Source organism: Oncorhynchus mykiss, chromosome 31, assembly GCF_013265735.2.
Source record: "Oncorhynchus mykiss isolate Arlee chromosome 31, USDA_OmykA_1.1, whole genome shotgun sequence".
NCBI lineage: Eukaryota > Metazoa > Chordata > Actinopteri > Salmoniformes > Salmonidae > Oncorhynchus > Oncorhynchus mykiss.
In genome coordinates this window covers 28,183,093-28,210,577 of record NC_050571.1, presented here as the reverse complement: position 1 = coordinate 28,210,577, position 27,485 = coordinate 28,183,093, and the positions used below count along the sequence as shown (strand labels likewise).

The 27,485-nt window shown below is 42.7% G+C and overlaps 3 protein-coding genes across 8 annotated transcripts in view; 1 reads left to right on the top strand and 2 right to left on the bottom strand.

Moving 5' to 3' along the window:
• Positions 1–854: 854 nt before the first annotated feature.
• On the bottom strand, positions 855–11,905 carry LOC110504926 (tetraspanin-7). Of its 2 annotated transcripts, none has more exons than XM_021583803.2 (8): positions 11,669–11,905; positions 8,638–8,826; positions 8,463–8,537; positions 8,093–8,188; positions 2,813–2,968; positions 2,563–2,646; positions 2,265–2,349; positions 855–1,727 (listed from the first exon to the last, which is right to left on the bottom strand). In XM_021583803.2, exons 1-7 carry the CDS (start codon positions 11,753–11,755, stop codon positions 2,281–2,283), a joined length of 756 nt encoding a protein of 251 aa, XP_021439478.2. In that variant the 5' UTR covers positions 11,756–11,905; the 3' UTR covers positions 855–1,727; positions 2,265–2,280. The 2 variants fall into 2 exon arrangements, with proteins under 2 accessions (XP_021439478.2, XP_021439479.2); XM_021583804.2 differs by having other exon boundaries at positions 855–1,634.
• A 39-nt stretch (positions 11,906–11,944) lies between these two features.
• srpx2 (sushi-repeat containing protein X-linked 2) lies at positions 11,945–22,821 on the top strand. 3 transcript variants are annotated; one of them, XM_021583802.2, is made up of 10 exons: positions 11,945–13,122; positions 18,241–18,321; positions 18,529–18,720; positions 18,852–19,028; positions 19,951–20,074; positions 20,169–20,290; positions 20,725–20,904; positions 21,032–21,165; positions 21,537–21,655; positions 21,762–22,821. In XM_021583802.2, the coding sequence occupies exons 1-10, from the start codon at positions 13,053–13,055 to the stop codon at positions 21,940–21,942; spliced, it is 1,380 nt and encodes a 459-aa protein (XP_021439477.2). In that variant the 5' UTR covers positions 11,945–13,052; the 3' UTR covers positions 21,943–22,821. The 3 variants fall into 3 exon arrangements, with proteins under 3 accessions (XP_021439477.2, XP_021439476.2, XP_036826432.1); XM_021583801.2 differs by having other exon boundaries at positions 11,987–13,122; positions 21,534–21,655; XM_036970537.1 differs by having other exon boundaries at positions 12,686–13,122; positions 18,241–18,325; positions 21,534–21,655.
• The window catches only part of sytl4 (synaptotagmin-like 4), a 17,880-nt gene continuing 12,632 nt past the window's right edge, over positions 22,238–27,485 (bottom strand). For all 3 annotated transcript variants that reach the window (XM_021583799.2, XM_021583798.2, XM_021583800.2), the window contains exons 9-17: positions 27,334–27,422; positions 27,104–27,196; positions 26,508–26,686; positions 25,317–25,419; positions 24,776–24,937; positions 24,499–24,601; positions 24,268–24,394; positions 23,850–24,058; positions 22,238–23,251 (exon numbers count right to left, since the gene is read on the bottom strand). In XM_021583799.2, the coding sequence (XP_021439474.2) occupies positions 23,103–23,251; positions 23,850–24,058; positions 24,268–24,394; positions 24,499–24,601; positions 24,776–24,937; positions 25,317–25,419; positions 26,508–26,686; positions 27,104–27,196; positions 27,334–27,422 (1,214 nt within the window). In that variant the 3' untranslated portion in view covers positions 22,238–23,102. The remainder of the gene's footprint in view (positions 23,252–23,849; positions 24,059–24,267; positions 24,395–24,498; positions 24,602–24,775; positions 24,938–25,316; positions 25,420–26,507; positions 26,687–27,103; positions 27,197–27,333; positions 27,423–27,485) is intronic.

Here is a 27,485-nt window from a genome sequence, read left to right as displayed (position 1 = left end):
TTTCCTGTGCCCTCTGCTGGTATGTAGTCCATCTCCCTCAACGTTTTCTGCATGATAAAAACAAAGTCAGCATTTTATGGTATCCATATATTTTGAAAAAACAACAAGGTAACAGGGATGACTAGCACAGAAGTTATGATATAAAGATTTAGCATTGCAAATCAGTTCTACCCTTACCTGTTGCCCAGCCCTCTGCTGCTGCTGAAACAACCATATGACCTTGGTGTTGATTCACGGAGAACAGATGCAGTGATCACAATGACATACATTTCAAGCACTTAATTGTAATGAGGGCAAATGTTCTTAACCGGCGTCGAACAGGGTAGGCCTATGCTTCATCAAGCCGGGAACTTGATGTTGATGCTTGAGATGAGTTTCACGAAACGAGGCGACTCAAATTAGGCAGGACTTGACAACTTTTTGTTTCTTCACGAGGCAGAAATCCCACTCGTCGTCGTCCGGGTCTAGCATAACAGTTACCTTTCAAAGATACTTGGGAGACTGATCATTAGTTTCTCCATAACCCCCACCATCATAAAAATGTTCAGCACAGACATTGGGGTAAATGTATTTCTGCACTGAGGGCAGCTGTAGATACCGTTTAAATCCTCGCCATTCCAACAGTATGCCTGTCACACAACTCATGCAGTAACTGTGTCCATATGGGATAGTCACTGGAAACCATTTTGCAACGCAAACAACTTTCTATTTGATGAGGTCAGGTAGGCCCCTTTCCATATCATTCCGTTCCTAGTGAAAACACCCCAGGTATATTCAGTTCATGCCTTTTCCTTCAATAAAAAAACAATACAAGGTAGACCTTCAAAAAACAGTCTCATTCGAATGCGACCCAGTTGTTTTAAAGAGTTTAGGTACCTTTATTATTATTTTTCAAGTATTTTACATGCGGTTTCCACAAATCAACAACCATTAACACTGACAATTATTTTCATCTGAGGAAATGCATATTTTTTGAAAACGTGAACATAAGACTTGCACACCAAAGTTACAGTAAATCACACGAAAGGCTTATAAAACACCTTTACGTTCCCACGAGAATCATGGTGGTGTATAATTGTTCTCTTCTCTATTAAACTAAGTGTCCACAGCATGCAATCCATCCCTCTACCCGCAAAGGCTACTACACAACTTCCAATACTTTTCTCCCCGTCTCCACAGAAGAGATGGATGGAAGTTACTGTGGTGTTACAGATGGCCTTATTAGTCACTACTACAGTCACTGTAATGCTGAACATGAAAATAGCAGACTACAGTAAGATCCCTAACCACAAGATGCCATATAACTAGAATATGACGGCAGCAATTATGATGAAGAATGAAATGAATATGGACATAACAAACATGAATATTTTTGCTAAGCTCACCAAATAAATTGCAATACATATGTCATTTATAATAACATTAAAACAGACAATGAATGAAAAATATTACATTTATAAAGTCTGTGAATCCCAAATGAACATTCAAGCACAAACTGTATTCCACTAGCCTTAGCAAGACAAAGCTTAATCAAAACGATGGAGAACTGCAGAAATCGATCCCTTATGGTTTCCAATAACTTTTTCCCTTCAGTCTGGTTGCCATTGAAAAGTGAGTGTCAGCGAGAGTGAATTCTGAAATGACAGAACCATTACACATAGACCAAGGATTAAAACTATGCGCGTTCCCTTTGAATCGGTGTGCGTCATGACCTGCCCGTTAGTGACCTGCAAAAAAATGTAAAACAAAAATTCTAAAGACATTTGACATGTTAGAAGGGTTGTAGTCATTAACATCCCCATGTGTTTGATTGGTGCATCAACAATATAATTGTATTGTCACGTGCCAAATACAACAAGCCCTTTTAACCAACAATGCAGTTGCTGTTTAAAAAAAATATGAAATGAACCTGATATAACACTAATCAATGTTACATCAGGTTGGGGATTTCAGCCACTGGTCTTACTCATCTGTTGAGCATATTACTGATACACTGTACCACATTTCAACATGATCACCTTCCTGGGTAATGAATACTATAGATGTGGAGAGGGAGGCATTTCCTTACATGAAAATGCTCTCGTCCATAGAGGGAGAATCAAGAAGCTGGTACACAGCAACTTAAGTGACCAAACCAAGTGCAGGGGTTCCAGTATAGTGTACTGTGTGACAATAACAGGTACATTTTGGGCACTCTAAAGACATGACTTCAATAACAATATGAGGCATGGGATCCCCCAGTACTAGTCCATGTAGGGTACTACCTGTGAAAGGACACTGCTAGACCATCTCGTACTGGTTGTTGGTGATGTATCGAGACAAGCAGCAGGCCAAGAACACCCCAATGAGCTAGGCAGAAAGTTAAGAGTTTCAATTGGGATGTGAAGACAAAATTGACATGCACTCACTTCATGTTTTAAAAGAAAAAGGGAAATCTATAATTTTCTTGATCTAACAACATTTCAAGATCTATGCTACTGGTAATAACATTGTACATTTTCTCCCCTAGAGATTATTATGCCTACAGGCCAATATCAAATAAAGGCTCTTCAGTGGATGTACCTGGAAGAATGCAATTCCAAAAGACATTCCGGCAATGATCCCCAGGTTAGACTCCATCAAAGTGGTCACCTTCGTGAAGCAGCCCTAAAACATGTTAAGCAGAAGGAAAATAAATATGGTTTCACAAGGTTATAGCTGTTCATTGCGCATACTGGACTGGCAATACTTAGCCTAAAAGTAAACTATGAACCACAGCTCTGACATAATTCTGTATGATATGATTGATAATGATATGCGGCAGTGCTCTCACCGGGTGATACACCAAGTTGAGAGCCCTGTCAAGGTTCTTGAGGTCCTCGACAGGGCAGACAGTGTTCTCTTTGCAACAGCTGTCAGGGATGCCTTGGTCTTTGAAGTACTTTGTTGTGTTCCAGTCCGTGTAACTTTCCACTCCACAGCAGTGCAACTGCACAAAACACACATTTACTAATTATCAAGAGGAAATAACAATTTTAACTTCCAATTCCTAATTCTATGGTTGACTTAGCCATGTGGACAAATCAAGTTTCAATGTCACGTGCACCAGTACAGTGAAATTACTTTGCTTGCTTGCTTTTTCCCAACAATTCAGTAATTAATGTTGGTAGTACTATACATGTTTTTATAAAAAAAAAGTCAAGTAGAACAGAAGAACATGAGAAATTAGGCAAGCTACATACAGGGTCAGTAGCTACATACAGGGTCAGTAGCTACATACAGGGTCAGTAGCTATATATAGGCTCAGTACCAGACTCAGTACCTATTAGAGGTCGACCGATTAATCGGAAATGGGTATTTTTGCACGCCGTTTTTACATTTTTTTTTACAACTTTATTTAAATGAGGCAAGTCAGTTAAGAACACATTCTTATTTTCAATGACGGCCTACGAACAGTGGGTTAACTGCCTTGTTCAGGGGCAGAACAACAGATTTTTACATTGTCAGCTCAGGGATTCAATATTGCAACCTTACAGTTAACTAGTCCAACGCTCTAACCACCTGCCTCACGAGGAGCCTGCCTGTTACGCGAATGCAGTAAGAAGCCAAGGTAAGTTACTAGCTAGCATTAAACTTATCTTATAAAAAACAATCAATCATAAATCACTAGCTATGGTTGATGATATTACTAGTGTATCTAGCGTGTCCTGCATTGCATATAATCGATGCGGTGCGCATTCGTGAAAAGGACTGTCGTTGCTCCAACCTGTACCTAACCATAAACATCAATGCCTTTCTTAAAATCAATACACAGAAGTAGATATTTTTAAACTTGCATATTTAGCTAAAAGAAAGGTTAGCAGGCTATATTAACCAGGTGAAATTGTGTCACTTCTCTTGCGTTCATTGCACGCAGAGTCAGGGTATATGCAACAGTTTGGGCAGCCTGACTCATTGCGAATTAATTTGCCAGAATTTTATATAATTGACATAACACTGAAGGTTGTGCAATGTAACAGCAATATTTAGACTTAGGGATGCCATCCGTTAGATAAAATACGGAGCGGTTCCATATTTCACTGAAATAATAAACGTTTTGTTTTCGAAATGATAGTTTACGGATTCGATCATATTAATGACCTACGGCTCGTATTTCTGTGTGTTATGTTATAATTAAGTCTATGATTTGATAGAGCAGTCTGACTGAGCGATGGTAGGCACCAACAGGCTCGTAAGCATTCATTCAAACAGTACTTTTGTGCGTTTTGCCAGCAGCTCTTCGCAAATCTTGAAGCATTGCGCTGTTTATGACTTCATGCCTATCAACTCACGAGATTAGACTGGTGTAACCGGTGTGAAATGGCTAGCTAGTTAGCGGGTGCGCGCTAATAGCATTTCAAACGTCACACGCTCTGAGACTTGTAGTTGTTCACCTTGCTCTGCATGGGTAACGCTGCTTCGAGGGTGGCTGTTGTCGATGTGTTCCTGGTTTGAGCCCAGGTAGCGGCAAGGAGAGGGATGGAAGCTATACTGTTACACTGGCAATACTAAAGTACCTATAAGAACATCCAATAGTCAAAGGTATTATATTAAGTTAAAATAAGTGTTCCACCCTTTTCTCCCCAATTTCGTGGTATCCAATTGTTAGTAGTTTCTATCTTGTCTCATCGCTACAACTCCCGTACGGGCTCAGGAGAGATGAAGGTCGAAAGCCATGCATCCTCCGATACACAACCCAACCAAGCCGCACTGCTTCTTAACACAGCGCGCATCCAACCCGGAAGCCAGCCGCACCAATGTGTCGGAGGAAACACCGTACACCTGGAGACCTGGTTAGCGTGCACTGCACCCGGCCCGCCACAGGAGTCGCTAGTGCACGATGAGACAAGGATATCCCTACCAGCCAAACCCTCCCTAACCCGGACGACGCTAGGCCAATTGTGAGTCGGTATCTGCTTTTTTTGGTCCTCCAATAATTGGTATCGGCGTTGAAAAATCATAAGTCGGTTGAACTCTAGTAGCTATATACAGGCTCAGTAGCTATACAGTGGGGAGAGCAGGTTTTCCTACTTACAAAGCATGAAGAGGTCTGTCATTTTTATCATAGGTACACGTCAACTGTGAGAGACGGAATATAAAACAAAAATCCAGAATATCACATTGTATGATTTAAGTAATTCATTTGCATTTTATTGCATGACATAAGTATTTGATCACCTACCAACCAGTAAGAATTCTGGCTCTCACAGACCTGTTAGTTTTTCTTTAAGAATTCCTCCTGTTCTCCAATCATTACCTGTATAAAAGACACCTGTCTACACACTCAATCAAACAGACGCCAACCTCTCCACAATAGCCAAGACCAGAAAGCTGTGTAAGGACATCTGGGATAAAAGTGTAGACCTGCACAAGGCTGGGATGGGCTACAGGACAATAGGCAAGCAGCTTGGTAAGAAGGCATCAACTGTTGGCGCAATTATTAGAAAATGGAAGAAGTTCAAGATGACAGTCAATCACCCTCAGTCTGGGGCTCCATGCAAGATCTCCCCTCGTGGGGCATCAATGATCATGAGGAAGGTGAGGGATCAGCCCAGAACTACCACGGCTGGACCTGGTCAATGACCTGAAGAGAGCTGGGACCACAGTCTCAAAGAAAACCCATTAGTAACACACTACGCCGTCATGGATTAAAATCCTGCAGCGCACGCAAGGTCCCCCTGCTCAAGTCAGCGCATGTCCAGGCCCATCTGAAGTTTGCCAATGACCATCTGGATGATCCAGAGGAGGAATGGGAGAAGGTCATGTGGTCTGATGAGACAAAAATAGAGTTTTTGGTCTAAACTCCACTCACCATGTTTGGAGGAAGAAGAAGGCTGAGTACAACCCCCAAGAACACCATCCCAACCGTGAAGCATGGAGGTGGAAACATCATTCTTTGGGGAGGCTTTTCTGCAAAGGGGACAGGACGACTGCACCGTAATGAGGGGAGGATGGATGGGGCCATGTATCGCGAGATCTTGGCCAACAACCTCCTTCCCTCAGTAAGAGCATTGAAGATGGGTCGTGGCTGGGTCTTCCAGCATGACAACGACCTGAAACACACCAGGACAACTAAGGAGTGGCTCCGTAAGAAGCATCAAGGTCCTGGAGTGGCCTAGCCAGTCTACAGACCTGAACCCAATAGAAAATCTTTGGAGGGAGCTGAAAGTCCGTATTGCCCAGCGACAGCCACGAAACCTGAAGGATCTGGAGAAGGTCTGTATGGAGGAGGGGCCAAAATCCCTGCTGCAGTGTGTGCAAACCTGGTCAAGAACTACAGGAAATGTATGATCTCTAATTGCAAGGTTTCCGTACCAAATATTAAGGTCTGCTTTTCTTAAGTATCAAATATTTATGTCATGCAATAAAATGCTAATTAATTCCTTAAAAATCATACAATGTGATTTTCTGGATTTTTTTTTTAGATTCCGTCTCACAGTTGAAGTGTACCTTATGATAAAAATTACAGACCTCTACATGCTTTGTAAGTAGGAAACACTGTCAATTTTGCAGGTTATCAAATACTTGTTCTCCCACTGTATATACAGGCTCAATGGCTATATACAGGCTCAGTGGCTATATACAGGCTCAGTGGCTATATACAGGCTCAGTGGCTATATACAGGCTCAGTGGCTATATACAGGCTCAGTGGCTATATACAGGATCAGTGGCTATATACAGGCTCAGTGGCTATATACAGGCTCAGTGGCTATATACAGGCTCAGTGGCTATATACAGGCTCAGTGGCAGGCTCAGTGGCTATATACAGGCTCAGTAGCTATATACAGGCTCAATAGCAGGCTCAGTGGCTATATACAGGCTCAGTGGCTACATACAGGCTCAGTAGCAGGCTCAGTGGCTATATACAGGCTCAGTAGCTATATACAGGCTCAGTAGCTATATACAGGCTCAGTAGCTATATACAGGCTCAGTGGCTACATACAGGCTCAGTAGCAGGCTCAGTGGCTATATACAGGCTCAGTAGCTATATACAGGCTCAGTAGCTATATACAGGCTCAGTGGCTACATACAGGCTCAGTAGCAGGCTCAGTGGCTATATACAGGCTCAGTAGCTATATACAGGCTCAGTAGCTATATACAGGCTCAGTAGCTATATACAGGCTCAGTAGCAGGCTCAGTGGCTATATACAGGCTCAGTGGCTACATACAGGCTCAGTAGCAGGCTCAGTGGCTATATACAGGCTCAGTAGCTATATACAGGCTCAGTAGCTATATACAGGCTCAGTAGCTATATACAGGCTCAGTAGCAGGCTCAGTGGCTATATACAGGCTCAGTAGCAGGCTCAGTGGCTATATACAGGCTCAGTAGCTATATACAGGCTCAATAGCAGGCTCAGTGGCTATATACAGGCTCAGTGGCTACATACAGGCTCAGTAGCAGGCTCAGTGGCAGGCTCAGTAGCTATATACAGGCTCAGTAGCTATATACAGGCTCAGTAGCTATATACAGGCTCAGTGGCTACATACAGGCTCAGTAGCAGGCTCAGTGGCTATATACAGGCTCAGTAGCTATATACAGGCTCAGTAGCTATATACAGGCTCAGTGGCTACATACAGGCTCAGTAGCAGGCTCAGTGGCTATATACAGGCTCAGTAGCTATATACAGGCTCAGTAGCTATATACAGGCTCAGTAGCTATATACAGGCTCAGTAGCAGGCTCAGTGGCTATATACAGGCTCAGTGGCTATATATTTTTTTTTAAGTGTCAGTGCGAATGCCATATTTACAATGTGCAGGGACACTAAATCATACTAAACTATCATACTAAATCAGATCATGTTAAAAGGTGGTTCTATTGTACATCAATGAGTTATTCAATAATGGTAGAGGAGGATCATAACCTAATACAATAGTATACCAACAAGCTCTATGCAACTCTGAAAACAGATAGTGAAGCGTAAACATCTGTACTATAGAAGTTGTTTATAGCAACACTTCTACAGGGTCTTTGATTAAATTCAGCTGCCATTTCTCTAAACAACATGTTTTGTGTTATTTGCAAAGGAACCAAACACAGTTAGGCTTCGCATTGAATAACAGGATACCACTTACAGTCTTCTGGATGTTGTCAACCGCAGAGCTTTTGGGGTCAGTGGTATTGTAGTTCGTCACAGCGTCTTTATAGGCATCACCTAATACAGCCTTTATCTGCAAGAAACCAAACATGAACTGGGTTTGATTTGGGGCCAACTGAACCCTATAGTAATGTCAAGTGTATTGTAAGTAACCTCAGAAGTACCCGCACATTGGTGTATCTATAGTTCACCGCAACATTTCGACCTGAACGTCTTCCAGACGTTGCAGTAAACTATATGGGAACATCCCTCAGTGCACAGATATGTCCATTCCTTATATATAACCGTTTTGGTACCCAGCACCTGGTAAATGGTTAGATGTGGGAACACTACTTTTGAACTAATACCTCATGTCTGAATAAGAAGCCAGAGATGCCGGCCACAAACTCAGCTATGAACACCAGCACCAGGAACATGGCATACTGAGGGGAGAGAAACGACACATCAATTTACATACAACAAAGACAAACATCTGTGGAGAATGTGCAAATACAAAATGTAACACATCACAGTGTAACTGACCAGCTTCAGCATCCATGGGCTACCGCGGCATGTAGCGAAGCAACCAAACAGGCCAAAAGTGATGATGATGGCTCCAGTCCCGATGAGGACATATGGTGCGTTGGTGCTCTTCTCAGAGGCCAGCTGGAAATAAGCTTCCAGGCTCACCTTCCCCCATACTCCAACAGCCAGAAGGATAACCCCTGTAAACTGGGAGAAAGCACAGACAGTCAGCTCCAATCTCAGGTAATGTCCCTAGGGGATGTTTCAGAGATTTGACCTAGTTCTGACACAAACTCAAGATTTAAAGCGAGAAAAAAAAAAACGTATTTATTATACACCTTGAACACCTAACAATTATATTCAGCTCAGTGTGATGTCAGGGGCCAGTACACATCTGAAACAGCTTTGAAGTTGGTATAAATGCCTACAACAAGAAGGGAAAGTCAGCATGGAGCTTACATGGAATATCAAAAGGGATTGATATTCAATCGATCCCTATCCCAGTCTGCGGTCCCCACATGCTTCAAGATGGCCACCACTGTTCCTGTTCCCAAGAAAGCTAAGGTTGAACTAAATGACTCTCTGTGTCATCATGAAGTGCTTTGAGAGACTAGTCAAGGACCATATCACCTCCACCTTACCTGTCACCCTAGACCACCTCCAATTTGCTTACCGCCCCAATAGGTCCAGACGATGCAATCGCCATCACGCTGCCCTAACCCATCTGGACAAGAGGAATACCTACGTAAGAATGCTGTTCATTGACTACAGCTCAGCATTCAACACCATAGTACCCTCCAAACTAATCATTAAGCTTAAGACCCTGGGTCTCGAACCCGCCCTGTGAAACTGAGTCCAGGACTTCCTGACTGGCTGCCCCAGGTGGTGAAGGTAGGAAACAACATCTCCACTCCGTTGACCCTCAACACTGTGGCCTCACAAGGGTGCATTCTTAGCCCTCTCCTGTACTCCCTGTTCACCCATGACTGCGTGGCCATGCACGCCTACAACTCAATCATTACGTTTGCAGACACTACAGTGGTAAGCTTGATTACCAACAACAACGAGACGGCCTACAGGGAGGAGGTGAGGGTCCTCGGAGTGTGGTGTCAGGAAAATAACCTCTCACTCAATGTCAGCAAAACAAAAAGAGATGATTGTGGACTACAGGAAACAGCAAAGGGAGCACCCCCCTATCCACATCGACAGGACAGTAGTGGAGAAAGTGGAGCGTTTTAAGTTCCTCTGTGTACATATCACCGACAAATTGAAATGGTCCACGCACACTGATAGTGTGGTGAAGGCGCAACAGGATGCAGAATTTTATTTGGCTTGTCACCGAAAACCCTCACTACCTTTTACAGGTGCACAATTGAGAGCATCCTGTTGGGGTGTATCACCGCCTGGTACGGCAACTGCACCGCCCACAACCACAGGGCTCTCCAGAGGGTGGTGTGGTCTGCACAACGGATCACCAGGGGCAAACTACCTGCCCTCCAGGACACCTACAACACCCGATGTCACAGGAAGGCAAAAAAGATATTCAAGGACAATAACCACCCGAATCACTACCCATTCACCCCACTTCCATCCAGAAGGCGAGGTCAGTACAGGTGCATCAAAGCTGGGGCAGAGAGATTGAAAAAGAGCTTCTATCTATGGTGACTGATTGTTAAACAGTCACCACTAGCACAGACAGGCGGCTGCTTAGCTACAGACTTGATATCATTGGCCACTTTAATAAATGGAACGCTGGTCACTTTAATAATGCCACTTTAAGAATGTTTACATATTTCACATTACTCATCTCATATGTATATGATGTATACTGTATCCTTCACCATCTATTGCATCGTAGCTGCTCGGTCACTGCTCGTCCAAATATTTTATACTTATATATTCTCATCCCATTCCTTTACTAGATTGTGTATATTAGGTTTTGTTGAGGAATTGTTAGATATATTACTGCACTGTCAGATCTAGAAGCACAAGCATTTCGCTACACTCGCAGTAACATCTGCTAACCTAGTGTATGTGACCAATAAAAGTTGATTTAACCCAGCCCCCCTCACCGACACAACCAATAATAGCCCATGGTCTCACATCAGTGAGCTCAGCATCTTCCTTTGTATAATATCCCTTACTTTTACCAGAGTCATATACTCATGGACTGCAGTCATCAGTCCATTGGACCATGAATTATACAAATCACCCTCCATATAGCAATAAATGACAGAGATGTGTTGTCATGAACTTTGAACCCATAAAAGCCACGTTTGATTAATGTCGTAGATAGAATAATATAAACTGTGAAGAAACACCATTTGAGATCATAATAGTTATTTAGTAAGAGTGCTGGCTGTCTGAGATTGTATCTCAATCAACAACCAGGCCTAACTTCGAATAGTCGTTCCCAACATCTGACAGTTTGTCTACGAATGTCACCAAGATCCCCGCAATCAAACCTTTAAAATGTTTTATTTTTTATTTTATTTGACCTTTATTTAAGCAGACAAGTGACTTAAGAACAAATTCCTAATTTACCATAACGGCCTACCCCGGCCAAACCCTAACGACGCTGGGCCAATTGTACGCCGCCCTATAGGATTCCCGATCATGGCAGGTTGTTATACAGCCCGTGATCGAACCAGGGTCTGTAGTGACGCCTCTAGCGCTGAAATGCAGTGCCTTAGAACGCTGCGCCACTCGCGAGCCGCAACGCTCAAAACAAAAAAGAAACAATGTAACGTGGCTTTGCAACGTTGTCGCGGTGGATAAACGCACAACTTTCACAGACAGCATCTGCGCATAAATAATGTAAAGTAGCTCGAAGCTTCGCTATTTCCAACAATTAAGTGATTATTTTCCAACAGTGTTTTCTAACTATTACAGGGAAATGTTTTATTTTCAATAACTCGAGTTCTTACGTTTCAGCCAAAGCATTACGTTATTCGTTTGGAAATTCCTTTTGGAATTTAGGCATCGCCGCACACTTAGCCCATTGTTACCGTAGCTTGCTTGCATCAGTTATTTACAAGTGAACACTTACCCAAAATATGAGACTGTAAGAAATAAGAAAGGTCTTGAGACATGTAATCACTGGCTTAGTTTGAAGCCTTCTTGATGGGGGAGACATTATGGCTATTTCGCAGAAATTGGCAATCAAAAAGTATCGTTGTTACTAAGTGAGAGAAGAAAAAAAAAACACTTCCACAACGTCTTGCTGGAAAACTTTTGTCGACAAATCACAGAATCCAAGGAGAAGGGAAGTGTCGTCACTGATCCCGATTCACTTTCCTGTGAGGAAAATATTAATTCCTAGGATTTATGGGAAGTTTTATTTCGCTTGTATTTACGATGTTCCAAAATAATATAATAGAACAGAATATAATAACTTAATTTTTCATAGAGGAAACGTCAGTTGTGGCTAATCGGATGAGACAGTATACACATGACAAATACAAACGCTACAAGATACAAGAGTAATGCCGCTATACACGTGCAGCAATAACAAAGCGTTCTTCTCAACCGTTTCGGTAAAAAACTGAGGGATGGGGCTGGAGAAATGCAACCACTCTCAAATTCATATATATAACTATGGATACAAGGACTGACCATGATATCAAAGTTATAGTTTTGAGGTGGTATAGTTTTTGTTTTTATTAATTTGTTTACAAACATTGGAGTGAAACAAGCTTATATTGTTTGGGTGCGAGAGTTGAATTTGGCTCATTGGGTCAGACGTTATATTCTTCAAGAATCAAATGGGCAAATGTCATTAATTCAGAAGTCCAAAAATGGATGAAGCAACTGCAGATTGCCCCTTTAAACACACTAAAAATGCGTACAGTCATCAGGGTGAAAGCTCAGGTCTTTATCTCGTAAAACCAAGGCAGACACGAGTGGGCTATCGGCATCAGCAGCCTGTGGTTTTCTAATAGAAATGTAGTTATTGTGACTTTTGCCGGAACTAGCACGTCCGACTTGCTGCGAACTGGTTGAGCGCTGGTTTCAATCGCTGACTGGCGCTTTAATGTATAATTTATTTGCCCCTCTTGCGTGCGCAGTTAGCCCAACCAGTCGGTATCATAGCCCTTTATGGTAGCCCTTATAAGTAGTCCAACAACGCCTCCCAGCGGTAACTTCTCGAACAGTAAATGTGATAAACGAGGAGGACTTTGTCAGTAAAAATTGGCGCAAGGCTGGTTTGTCTGGAGCGTTGGTGGGATTATTCTTGATTTAGAGAAATATAACAAAAACAACGCTAATGATTTTGTCTGTAAACAAAAAAACGATTCGATGAATTAACGGTTTCATTGTTGCCTTCAAATTTTCTGCGCTGTATGTTAGTCAATGGTCTCCACCTTGGCTACAGTAGATGCCCAGTGGAACCACTTTTAATCTGAATATTTGCGCTTCAAGACCGTGTTGGCATGTCACGATTCCACATCCTTTTCCTCTTCACGCTGACCTTTATTAGAGAGCTGCTGGGACACAATGAAGGTAAGATTTAGATATACTGCACTTTGACTTAGACTATTAATATGTTTCTTTACTCACAGTTTAAACTTTGCATTAGCCTTGATGTACAACATGTATGCACATGTTATTCTATACCTGATGTTGCATAAGCAGTTATGATTTGGACACTCTCAAACTATACTTTTGTAAGCTACTATAAAATCATTAATGCCAGGAGAGACATGCTTTCCTTGTCAATTTTATCTATGGTCCATGATACAGTCCATGCAATGGGGAGTGAGGACATACCTCCATCACCACAGTTATAGGGCAGGTAATGGAAAGCAGCTGCAGTGGCATCTTTAGAGGGAACTGACAGAATACAAAGAGAGCATGGGGTATTTCCTGAAAAGAAACTCATCCACTCTTGTAACATTCTTTTTCAGTTAAGGAGAGAGCAAAGAAGCCCAAATATGCCATCTATGCATTTCGTCATGAATAAATATGTTTTGCGGGTGAATAGAAGTCCTCACTATAGTTACCTGTGTTTGTTATCTGATGTTGGGTATGTCACCCCTTTTCAGACCCCTGTAATTACAACTCCAATCACAGACAAATGACTGAGTGTGCATGGACCAGCTGTGTCAAGGCCCTAATTTAACCCCTACAAGACAGTGATTTGAGTCACCTCAGATCCACCCAAACTCATACCTACTGCCAGTTGATAACAAAGCGAAAATCTAGTCGGCTAATGGATTGATTCTGGCTATGTCTCACCATTGCTATTATCACACGTTCTCGTCCTTTACCACTTCTCCAACTGAAATACAACGGTTGCTAATTGGGAATGGCCTTTCTAAACCTCAGCATGAGAATATGTCCATTGAAGTACAGTTGGACTGCAGTGAATAGTGGGCTTGTGAAATCCACCCCCACCAATGTGACTCATTTCTCCTAGCTGGATGTTCTCCCTGCAGTGGTCATTGCATGTCTTCCTGGTAAAGTAACCGTCTCAATGGGAGCTGTTGGACGTGTGCCAGGCTGGTCTCACTGTGATGCACGTTGTGTCAGTCTGCCTTTTTAAAACCTCACCGTCATCAGGCGGCCACAGCAGCAGCCTGCATTACTGCTTTAATGGAAAATAGGCTATTAGGATGAAGAGGTGTTTGACTACTAATGTCTACCATGTTGAGACATGTTGCAAAGGATTTCAATCACTGCAGAATGATTGTTGATTGTAGAATGGTTGGAACATGTTTAACTATAAAGTTGATGTTTATATTTTATTGTACAACTGCTGCTGAAATGTAAACTATCTTGAATAGCGAAGAGTCTGTTTATAGACAGTAAATGAAAGATTATCTTCACTTGGATTTGCTAACATGAGGGAGACTCGGGTGATAGAAATCTACTGGCATGTTTTTATGTTATTCAGAGTCAGACTAGAAACAAGGCATTTGATGAAAAGTGTTGTAACATCATTGTAACTTCTTCCAGTGGAAGTTTAGCAGTTTATTGCAAGTGCCCAAATTACTAACATTAGAAACTTTGAGTTGTGTCACCATGAATTGAATTTTCATCGGTCTAAATTAAAAGTAATGACTCATTAACTTCCCCTGTAGGCTGGGCAAGCTAATCTAATATCTGAACCAATTTGTTGTTACAAATACTCAGGGATAATATTCAGCTCAAAAAAAAACTCAAATCTGGCAGCCCTCTTTCTAAACAGTAGAGTCCCTTATAAATATCCTTCAAGGGATTATGTTCTTGAAATAGGCTAGACCACAAGTGAGGGGAAAGAATGAGGGTGTTAAGGGAGACCTACTGTATGGAAAGTTAGATTCAGCTCCTAGGTTTAAAGATACAGTGTAATGCTAAGTAGGCAAAAAGAGATGTTAACAGCTTTAGACCCAGTACTAACTAGTAATTACATTCAAAATGGAGTAGGGGACTTCTGCTCGCCAGCTTCATCTGTTTCATGTGTCATGATTTCAGTGCACATTCAGCAATGTGTGCCCAGTTAAGTCATTTCCCTACACTCTTTACTATTACCTTTTACTTCCATGTGATGCTAAAACACTTTTACGTTGCGATAAATGAAACGTCAGCCAACTAGAAAGTCAGTCTTTTGTCAGAGGCATACTGGTTTGACTGGACTTTGGTTTTGGATCCAAACCCCTGGAGAGTTTTTAAAAACATTTTTTTTTAGATTTCCCTTATTGGAAATCCAGGTGTTAAATAGGAAGCTGGCTCAGGAAGGGAACCAGGTTGTGTGGAACTGAGACTTTGTGGAAAAACCATTAGCATGCCAAAATACATATAGGTCACGCAGAGAAAGTAACAGTTTTCTTCCTGGGAAGGAGAGGAGGACCAAAATGCAGCGTGGTTATTTATAAAAATCTTTAATGAAAGATGAAAACGTGAACACTATACAAAATAAGAAACCGTGGCAAAACAGTCCTAACTGGTGCAAAACACAGAGACAGGAACAATCACCCACAAGATACCTACAGTGCCTTGCGAAAGTATTCGGCCCCCTTGAACTTTGCGACCTTTTGCCACATTTCAGGCTTCAAACATAAAGATATAAAACTGTATTTTTTTGTGAAGAATCAACAACAAGTGGGACACAATCATGAAGTGGAACAACATTTATTGGATATTTCAAACTTTTTTAACAAATCAAAAACTGAAAAATTGGGCGTGCAAAATTATTCAGCCCCCTTAAGTTAATACTTTGTAGCGCCACCTTTTGCTGCGATTACAGCTGTAAGTCGCTTGGTGTATGTCTCTATCAGTTTTGCACATCCAGAGACTGACATTTTTTCCCATTCCTCCTTGCAAAACAGCTCGAGCTCAGTGAGGTTGGATGGAGAGCATTTGTGAACAGCAGTTTTCAGTTCTTTCCACAGATTCTCGATTGGATTCAGGTCTGGACTTTGACTTGGCCATTCTAACACCTGGATATGTTTATTTTTGAACCATTCCATTGTAGATTTTGCTTTATGTTTTGGATCATTGTCTTGTTGGAAGACAAATCTTCGTCCCAGTCTCAGGTCTTTTGCAGACTCCATCAGGTTTTCTTCCAGAATGGTCCTGTATTTGGCTCCATCCATCTTCCCATCAATTTTAACCATCTTCCCTGTCCCTGCTGAAGAAAAGCAGGCCCAAACCATGATGCTGCCACCACCATGTTTGACAGTGGGGATGGTGTGTTCAGTGTGATGAGCTGTGTTGCTTTTACGCCAAACATAACGTTTTGCATTGTTGCCAAAAAGTTCAATTTTGGTTTCATCTGACCAGAGCACCTTCTTCCACATGTTTGGTGTGTCTCCCAGGTGGCTTGTGGAAAACTTTAAACAACACTTTTTATGGATATCTTTAAGAAATGGCTTTCTTCTTGCCACTCTTCCATGAAGGCCAGATTTGTGCAATATACGACTGATTGTTGTCCTATGGACAGAGTCTCCCACCTCAGCTGTAGATCTCTGCAGTTCATCCAGAGTGATCATGGGCCTCTTGGCTGCATCTCTGATCAGTCTTCTCCTTGTATGAGCTGAAAGTTTAGAGGGACGACCAGGTCTTGGTAGATTTGCAGTGGTCTGATACTCCTTCCATTTCAATATTATCGCTTGCACAGTGCTCCTTGGGATGTTTAAAGCTTGGGCTGAATAATTTTGCACGCCCAATTTTTCAGTTTTTGATTTGTTAAAAAAGTTTGAAATATCCAATAAATGTTGTTCCACTTCATGATTGTGTCCCACTTGTTGTTGATTCTTCTCAAAAAAATACAGTTTTATATCTTTATGTTTGAAGCCTGAAATGTGGCAAAAGGTCGCAAAGTTCAAGGGGGCCGAATACTTTCGCAAGGCACTGTAAAGAATATGGCTGCTTAAATATGGTTCCCAATCAGAGACAACGATAAACACCTGCCTCTGATTGAGAACAACTCCAGGCAACCATAGACTTACCTAGAACACTCAACTGAACACAACCCCATAGACTACAAAACCCCTAGACAAAACAAGACACATAAATCACCCATGTCACACCCTTGCCTAACCAACATAATAAAGAAAACACAGAATACTAAGACCAGGGCGTGACACTATATTCCACTCTTCATGTTCTACATCAAAATCATTTGATATTCATCACAAATAAGCAAATAAATACAAAAGTAGGTTTATGAGTGGGAAAGAACAGTACATATCGTCCATAAAATCAAATCAAATGTATTTATATAGCCCTTCTTACATCAGCTGATATCTCAAAGTGCTGTACAGAAACACAGCTTAAAACCCCAAACAGCAAGGAATGCAGTTGTAGAAGCACGGTGGCTAGGAAAAACTCCCTAGAAAGGCCGAAACCTAGAAAGAAACCTAGAGAGGAACCAGGCTATGAGGAGTGGCCAGTCCTCTTCTAGCTGTGCCGGGTGGAGATTATAACAGAACATGGCCAAGATGTTCAAATGTTCATAAATGACCAGCATGGTCAAATAATAATAATCACAGTAGTTGTCGAGGGTGCAACAGGTCAGCACGTCAGGAGTAAATGTCAGTTGGCTTTTTATAGCCGATCATTGAGAGTATCTCCTCCACTCTTGCTGTCTCTAGAGAGTTGAAAACAGCAGGTCTGGGAAAGGTAGCACGTCCGGTGAACAGGTCAGGGTTCCATAGCCGCAGGCAGCACAGTTGAAACTGGAGCAGCAGCACGGCCAGGTGGACTGGGGACAGCATGCCAGGTAGTCCTGAGGCATGGTCCTAGGGCTCAGGTTCTCAGAGAGAGAGAACTAGAGAGAGCATACTTAAATTCACACAGGACACCGGATAAGACAGGAGAAATACTCCAGATATAAGACTGACCCTAGCCCCCCGACACATAAACTACTGCTGCATAAATACTGGAGGCTGAGACAGGAGGGGTCAGAAGACACTGTGGCCCCATCCGATGATACCCCCGGACAGGGCCAAACAGGCAGGATATAACCCCACACACTTTGCCAAAACACAGCCCCCACACCACTAGAGGGTGGGACAAGGCCGAGTATAGCCATAAGTATAGTCCATAACTACATTAGTGGCTAACAAATGGTTTTATTTTGTTTTATGCCTTTTTGCTATGACTGATCAGAGCTAATAAGTCTGACATTGGTTTCAGACTCTGGAACCACACTGCACAGCAGCTACAATGAGGTTGTTCCAGAGGAGGAGTACTATACTCCCAGACTGGACTACAGGAGTAAGTAAGGAGAACCACACAGTCACAACACTAACATTAGGAATAAGCTTGTCATAATGCAAGTGGACACTTACACTGAATTGGAAATCTACGTACCCCACATCACTGTTTTTAAAATCATTATCACTTGATATCAATTGGGTCTGTAGCACACTGGTCTTGGCGCTGTGTTCCAGTGTGTGATTAAAAAGTGTTGTTTCGATGCAGATCCAAGATGGTGTCACTTTTTGAGCCTGGCCAATGGCGATGTGACCTGCCACTCCCCCCGTGGAGGGAACTACCGCAGCACCCTGGGCACCCTCTGCGAGATGACCTGTGACCGCGGCTACAAGCTGCTGGGCAGAACCTCTGTGCAGTGCATGCCCAACCGACGTTGGTCTGGAACCAGTCACTGCCGCCGTGAGTACAGGCTGAATACAGACAGATACATGTCATCTATTGTTAATGAAAAAGGACCTACGTTTTCTTTAGAAAAACCTCCATAGGAGTAATTTGTATCTCTTTTTGACTATGGTGTGTTGACTCCACAGAGGTTCGTTGCAACACGCTGCACCTGATCTGGCACGGCACGTACCACTGCACCCAGGGATACATGGTGGACTCCAGGTGTGATTACATCTGTGAGCCGGGGTACCGGATCGAGGGGGACCACTCTCGCACCTGTCTGGTTGGGGGGTCCTGGAGTGGGGCAGAGCCCATCTGTGAAGGTACAGCCTACACAGTGCCTCCAGAAAGTGTTCACACTCCTTGACTTATTCCGTATTGTGTTGTGTTGCAGCCTGAATTCAAAATAGATATCAATTTTTTTCTCACCAATGTACATACAGTACCCCATAATGACAAAGTGTAAACACATCTTTAGAAATGTTGGAAAATGTATTGAAAATAAAATGCAGAAATTTCTCATTTACATAAGCATTCACACCCGAGTCAATACATGTTAGAATCAGCTTTGGCAGCGATTACAGCTGTGAGTCTTTCTGGGTAAGTCTCTAAGAGCTTTGCACACCTGGATTGTACAATATTATTTTCAAAATTCCTCAAGCTCTGTCAAATTGGTTGTGGATCATTGCTAGACAACCATAAGTCTTTCCATATATTTTCAATCATATTAAAGTCAAGGCTGTAACTCGGCAGCATTCACTGTCTTCTTTGTAAGTAACACTAGTGTAGATTTGGCCTTGGTGTTTTAGGTTATTGTCCTGATGAAAGGTGAATTCGTCTCCCAGTGTTTGTTGGAAAGCAGACTGAACTAGGTTTTCCTCTTGGATTTTGCCTTCGCTTAGCTCTATTCCATTTCTTTTTTATCCTGAAAAACTCCCCAGTCCTTAATGATTGCAAGCATATGTTTGTTTGTTTCTTTCATAGGCCTGGGCAGCTCCCAATGGGCATGTCTCCCACAACACAAACACAACACAGATAGATATTCATCTAGTGCCTCTCTTTCCACATGTTTCATTTCCTTCTTTTGTCTTTGACTCAAGACCAAGACATATTTCTAATCTTCAAAGTTCCCTTCCCTCGAGAGGAATTGATTCAGTTGACCAAGACCAACAGATGTTAACATTTAACAACAAAAAAGTATATATTATTGTTCTTCACTGGTTTACCAAACTGATGTTGTTTCAGATCATGATCCTCCCAAAATAAAGTGTCCCCTGTCTCGGGTGAAGGTCGCAGAGCCTGGGAAACTAACCGCCAGAGTGTCCTGGGACCCGCCGGTTGCCACGGATACTGCTGATAAAACATTAGAGTATGTCAGTCCTTATTTACTGCCTTTTCCCCTCTCCTCTTCTTCCCCTTTGCTTTATCTGGAGGTGAAACGTGTGCTTGTTGTCTGTTTGCAGTGTAACGCTGATAGGCCAGCGGCCAGATAGCAACTTTAAAGAGGGGATAAACATTATCCGGTACACAGCACACGACCAAGCCAGGAACAGGGCTGCCTGCAAGTTCATTGTTCGGGTTGAGGGTAAGACATCACTGTCAATGTCAGACGCAATGATCTGACATTTGGACTAGAGCAAAACCCATACTTTACAGGACAAACACATTATACAAACAAACATTCAACGTTCAATTGATACATTTCATCACGCAACTAAATAGTGGATTTTTTTTTACTGAGTATAAATCTAATTCCTTCAGTGACAAACAACAATCATATTTCCCTTGTGGAGAACTTCTATAAACCCTTTATAGACATCCAAGAGTCATCATATTTCAGTACTGTTTGAAGATGGCTGCTTTGGGCCCGTATTCACATAGCATCTCAGAGTAGGAGTGCTGATCTAGGATCAGGTCCCCCCTGTCCATATGATTTTATTTATTATGATCTAAACAACATAACTGAACATAGATCAGCAATTGGTTTGTGAAATCAGGCTCTGCTCTCTCTCCCTCCAGTCAGGAGGTGTCCAGTCCTCAAGACCCCTCTCCATGGTTACCTCACCTGTGACTCTGATGGGAACAACTACGGGGCGGTGTGCGAGTACCACTGTGACGGGGGCCACGAGAGGCGGGGGACCTCCCGCCGAGTCTGCCAGTTCGACCGCAGCTGGACTGAGGCCCCCGCCGAGTGTGTCAGTTAGTATTGAGAGCCAATGACAGAGAATGACCTTCTGAAAGACCATCTGGTTTGTTGTGTTCATAATTTAACCCATACATGTAAAGTGATTACACCAACAATACACTTTTTTTATTGCGCATTTAGCAATGGAGTTTAAAACAGATGTGAACACAGCATCTGCCCTCCTGGACCAATTCTATGACAAGAGAAGGCTTCTGATCGTGTCGGCACCTAACGTAGCCCATGGAGACTACAAGCTCCAGAACCTTATGGTGCAGGTGAGTCAAGAGACTGTATTCAACAGCGCCAGAACCGTAATGTGTCATTGGTAAATGGACCGACTGATCTATATTGAATAGTTATTTAGGAGGCAAGGTGATCTATAGATTTGTTAGTCTCGACTCACCTTTAAAGTCATTTGCAATGTCATACACGCCCAGAAAGACAGCTGGATGGTTAGGGCATTATCTGCTAGTCAGGGAAATTTTGCACTCAACTTACTTTTACTTAGGAACGAAGGATTATGTGGAAGGTAAGGCTTCCACAAGAGAGCGCCACTGCGAGCTACTACGGGATTTAATACAAATGAAATATAAGCAGCTTGTTTTTATGATTGTGACCATTCTTGGGGTGTTTTCATGCCTAGAAGGCAGATTGTGGTCTGGACCTACGACAAGTGACGGTGATTGAGCTGCTAGGCTCCCCCCCTCGAGAAGTGGGCCGCATCAAGGGACGTCACCTGGACACTGAGGTCATCGAGGGTCTGAGGTAAGGGGATCTCGCATAATCATGTTGGCTGCACTCCATCTTCAGGTAATCAAATACACCATCACTGTCTCGACACTAAATGGTTCTGGTGCTGTGTGTTGTACAGGCAGGCTTTCAGGATCTCCAGATCCTACTTCAACATGGTGCTGTTGGACAAGGATGGTTTGGACCACGAGAGATTCATCACTCCCACCACATCCGATGAGCTCTTCTCATACATCGACGATAACCTGTTGGATGAAGAAGAACGACATCGGCTGGAGTTGCACAGAGACTACTGTGACTAAGACAGTGGTTTGGGGAGGTCAGACACTTATGTAGATAGCGCAGAGGAAAAAGCTTTGCTATGTAGAGATACAATCATGGACACCAGGGTGGCCCAGAATAGAGAGAGAAACAAGGAAACACGCAGGTAACAGCTCTGGTAGTGAAATGTTTCCACTGGCTGATAGATAATGATCTGATCGATTTAGAGATAGAGGTAGCCTGTTTTTACAGGTCTAAAAGTATAGAAACATATGTACGCATCTTTTTTTACTTCACTACCCATACTGCACTGTAACAAACGCGGATGATTACAGGTTTAGGCATTTCACATATTTATTAGGTGAATTAATACAATTTGATACAGCCATAGCAGTGGAGGCTGCTGAGGGGAGGACGGCTCATAATAACGTCTGGAACGGCATCAAACCATGCGTTTGATGCCATTCCACTTATTTCATTACCACAATCCTGTCCTCCCCAATTAAGGTGCCACCAACCTCCTGTGAGCCATAATAAAAGCAAACTTGACTCAAGTTACAGTATGAAAGATAATGACATTTACTTTTAAGAGGATAGAGGTTGAGAAATAAAATTGGTCACTTTTAGTGCAACTGATCATATTTACATATATATTTCAATGTACCACATGCTTGACATCCCTATCACAGGTACAGTAGTTTTCATTTGATTGCCATGAAGCACCACACAAGATTTGATATGGACCAAAAATGGACACCATTTTTCAGTGCCTTCGAGTGCAACAGAGATTCAGCCTGAAACTGAAAACCCGGCAACCCCCCATGAAGCACCCTAGTTAATAATGAATGGTTTGCTGATCATGGATGGAATTTAGCTTGAAGAAATATGTGGAAAAAAATGTCAATTAAACATGAGTTGTTGAATTTGATCAACTCTTTGGTTAGTGCTGTTTATGATTTTAAAAAGCATTTGCATATTAAACACACAACCTTGCATTCAAACATATGAAATTATACCTCGGCTAGCAAATACCTGAAGACCTCAGATGAATTTACTATATATGCTTTCAAAAGCACTTCTTTTGGTGCTTGCGGTTAAACACAGCTGTGATAGTCTTTTGGTTACAGATAATAATGCTGATAAAAAGTTGAGGGATTGCCCTTTGTCAATTGCTCTTCTCTCAGGTTATGAGATGGAGTCCTCACTTGCTCTTGTTCTTGCCCATAGAGGAGCGTAATGGAAGAGAGCCCTCTGCCCATGAGTCAGGGTATTGCATCATCTTCTGCCACAGAGACACCTCCTCTCCTGTTGAGTCCGCCTCCACTTCCTCCTTGCCAACCTTCAGTGTGGCTGAAAAGTAGGGCAACAGAAATGCAGTGAACTAAAGTAGGTCTGACCTGTCCACACAATACAGGAGCCCTACGCATAGTGTGACATTTGGGAGTTCACTGCTTTTGAAACGATTTAAACAATGGGCCGACTGCCCATCACCAGAGGGGGTAACACCAGAGGGGGTAACCTGTTGGGCAGGAGAGTTGGGCCAGTAACCTGCTGAATCAAATCCCTGAGCTGACAAGGTAAAAATCTGTCTTTCTGCCCCTGAGCAAGGCAGTTAACCCACTGTTCCCCGGGCGCCGATAACGTGGATGTCAATTAAGGCAGCCCCCCGCACCTCTCTGATTCAGAGGGGTTGGGTAAATGCAGAAACACATTTCAGTTGAATACATTGTTGTACTACTGACTAGGTTTCCCCCTTTCCCTTTTAGATGTTTGCCCTCTGAGGTAGCTTTTCTTTACTACCAACTTTAACATCGGCAAAATAGGTGACCTGCAACGGAATGATAAATATTGAATCAAACATTTAAAAACGGAAGAGGAATACTGCCGATGGATGCTTCCCTACCATAACACTTCCCCTCCATAAAGCAACAAGGTGTTGTGTCATTACCTGTGCCTGTGCTGAGTCGAACCCCACCCAGGAAGTCATTACTGGAGATGGCCTCCCGGTCCCACACGGTCAGCTCCAGACACATCTTACTCAGCTGGTCCAGGGTCAGGCCTTTGTACACAAATGTGTGGTCGTAGTGAGGGTTCAGAGTCTTCTTCACCACCGGAGTCTTCCTCTTAGTGGACTTGGACTTCAATGGCAACAAGTATCTAGGGTTAAAGCATGAGTGAAAACTATTACATTTTGATGAAGGCTAGGTGGCAACAATGTTTGTAATTCTAGTAATCAATAAAGTACGTATTTTTATTAAAATTAGTGGGAGTTGCACCATCTCCTGAGTGAGAATGATGAAACAGAAGAAATTCATAATCTCAGAGTGAATGTGAAGATTTAAAGTGATATCATGCCGCCAGCTAACCCTTTCACAAAGGAATCCGACGTGTCCCCTGCTTTCATTGCCGTCAGGTTCTTGGCCTCTTTGATCAAGACGTGCAATTCCCCTCCCTCCTCCGTCTTTGACTTGTTGCCTAGAGAAAGAGTCTTGCCTAGGGGGGATAATGGTGTCAGACAGCCACTGGTAAGGATTTGAAACAGACAGTGTCGACTGAGCTTTTCTGTTCCTCTGTTCTGTCGACACTGGCAGTCCTACCTTTAGTCTTCTCTGTTGGTGGTTTCTTAGTCGAGACGTACTTCAGGGAAATCACCAGTTCTCCTTTGTACTGAGAAAAGGCAGAGGACTGCAGTGGTGATGCCTACGAAGAGAAGAACAGCTGAGGTAAAACCACTAGACTACAGGTTAATAATGTATACTGTAGATTAGAAATACATTTAAAATGATTGATGTGTAGGGCCTGGCGTTTGTTCCAACCATGAAACCTGATCAAGAACAACTCTGAGCCCTGATGATGGCGCCTACTCAGGCGTACTTTTCCCATGAGCGCCACACACTCCTCGTGTTGGCCGTCGAGGTCCCTGCAGTCCAGAGGCACCTCTACCTCTCCCAGGAAGGCATTACGGCCCAAGCGGTCATGGTGCCAGACAGAGAGCTGGAGGGAACGAGTGAGCACCTGGGAGCGGCTGATGGAGAACTGGAGGAGAAGAAGGGAAAAAGTGTGAGGGAGTGGCAGGACATGTCAACATTAAACCCTTCCCTCACTGATCTGTGAAACGACATCTTTATTAGTGTTTCTCCTTCCACCCTCTCTGGCCTTCACATCCGAGTTCCCTGTTCTGTATACTCAGTGAATTAAAAAAGGGCAGAAACAAAATCAATATTTGTTTGCCGTTTACTAGAAGCAATAAACTCTTTATGTTGAAGGTCAACATCAATCTTACTGCCTAGTGAAGGTGGAGGCATTATCGACTTAATGACCAGCCATTGAGATAGACAAATAATAAGGGATTTGTCCACAGCCCAGGTTCATCAGTGTCCATCTAATTCTACTGCAGTTCCAGAGAGTCCATCACCTTTAGGAACTCATTGTAGGTGGGGTCTACTGTGTTTCGTTTGATGCTGGTTTTCTTTTTACCAGTGCGAGACTTGTCAGGGAGAAGATAGCACTTGACATACCTGCAGGACAAAACGACATGAGAATAATATTTTTTCAACACATTAAAGCCCCCATGCAATCTTGGTAATTTTATTTTTTAAATCATCACTGCATGTAAATCACTGTGTGCGTGTTTATTTAATGAAAATAACTCCAAGATATATGTTTTATCACTTATTTCCCTGAGCCTCCTTTGGCCCTTGAAATTCTCACTCTGATCATGTAAGCTTGAGGAAACCAATTTGAATTCATTTACATGCAAAGCCCTGATTGGCTGATATGTCTAGAGCCCACCCCCTTACCCAGATGAACAGCCATTGGTGTATTATAATCAATCACATTGTGATGTCATGATAGGGGCCAAAAGTTTCATCCTACCTGAAAAGGCTGAAATTCCAGGCATAATTTTCAAATAGCTCTTACACAAAAAGGGCACTATCATAATTGTCAAACTTTCTGTGTTATTTTCGCCCTCAGTGTATCATAAAAACAACTGTAAAGTCACCTTAAGTGCACTGCCCCTTTAAATAGTTCAAATTCATATTAATAGTCCTGCAATTAGGGCTGGTATCATCATTACCTGCAATACCGAACTATTTTGACTACAAAAAATGTGTACCTACATTTCCAGAATACAAATTATATTTTTTATTCTGAATTAAATGGAAAATCTTCCCATTGGAACTCTGATAAATGACCTCTGGGTACATCAAAAATGTTGTAAACAGGACAGGGTCTTATCTAAGATGATCTACGTTATGTCATACAGAAATAACACTGAAGTGTGTGTTTAGCGTAAACAACAGGATTACTGGGAATCATTTTCTACAGCGCTGCTCATCTGTCATCATGAAAAGAAGACAGGAATCCCATGGAAGGGTGTTTGTCTCACTTTAAGGAGTGATATACATGATATAATGCATCCGAACAGCTTAGTTGAAATACAATTCCAGATAGGCGTCAACCATTACTTTTATCCATCCTGTGTTTTCAGATGAGGGGTATATGAAGGAGAGGATACAAAAGGAAGAAGCATCTTCACACTATTGAGATGCACCCATCAATTCCTACTGAGACTATTAGACCCTAGTCCCGAGAGGACACTCACGGGTTGGAACGCTGGCGTGTGGCGTCCCCGTGGGCCAGCGAGTGGCACTCCTTGACGAGGACGGCCAGGCTATGGGTGGTGTCATCGTAGCTGAGAGAGAACACAATGTCCCCGCTCACCTCCACGCAGTCATAATCTCCTGCCTCACTGTAAATACTCATCAGACTCCCCAGTGTACTCTGTGGTGGACACATTCACAATTCACCAAGTAGCTGTTAGTAGTTAGTTCAACTGCATTGATATTGGATACAATTCTACAACTTGGACGAGAAAGGTAAACGTATCGTATCCAATCAAGAAACAAACTTGTCCCTGGAAAGGCGCACAAACGAGGCCGAAACTGTGACAATGAAAGTCAGGTCACAGTCAAATTTTCCTGCCCTGAAGCAATTTTGAGCTTGAGCCGTTGTTGCCATGGTAACTTTATTAGGCAGCAGCTCAACACACGAACCAGGATATCCTGAATTGTCTCCAAAACATTGTGTCGTTGACTTATCAATTCTGTTTCTAAAAATATATTCAGGGACTAAAACTGGCATCACACACACTAACTAGAACCTATGAAAATAAGATAAGTGAGAATCACATGCATTTACCTTGGAGCCGCGAAGATTTGAGGTACTTGAGCCCACTGTCTTTCTATGGATGCTCACCAAGTTATCAATGTCCTCATCATCCTCCTCGTCATCCTGCAATGACAACAAGCAAATCTGAACTCATGCAAAAGACAACGCAACTGCATTTGTCATCAAATACTAAGAAGTATTTTATAGTATAGTGAACTATTATGCCTCAGTGTATTATGAGGAAGTGGGCTTCTGCTCACCGGCACATTGAGGCCAGGCACAGACTTGCTTCTGTCACCCATAGAGCCCTCCGATACTTCCTGACGCAGGTCCAGCACAGATGTGAATTCTGATTGAAACCCATGAAGACATTAAATGAGCATGCCTTCATTTACTCAAGCAGGCCTGAAGC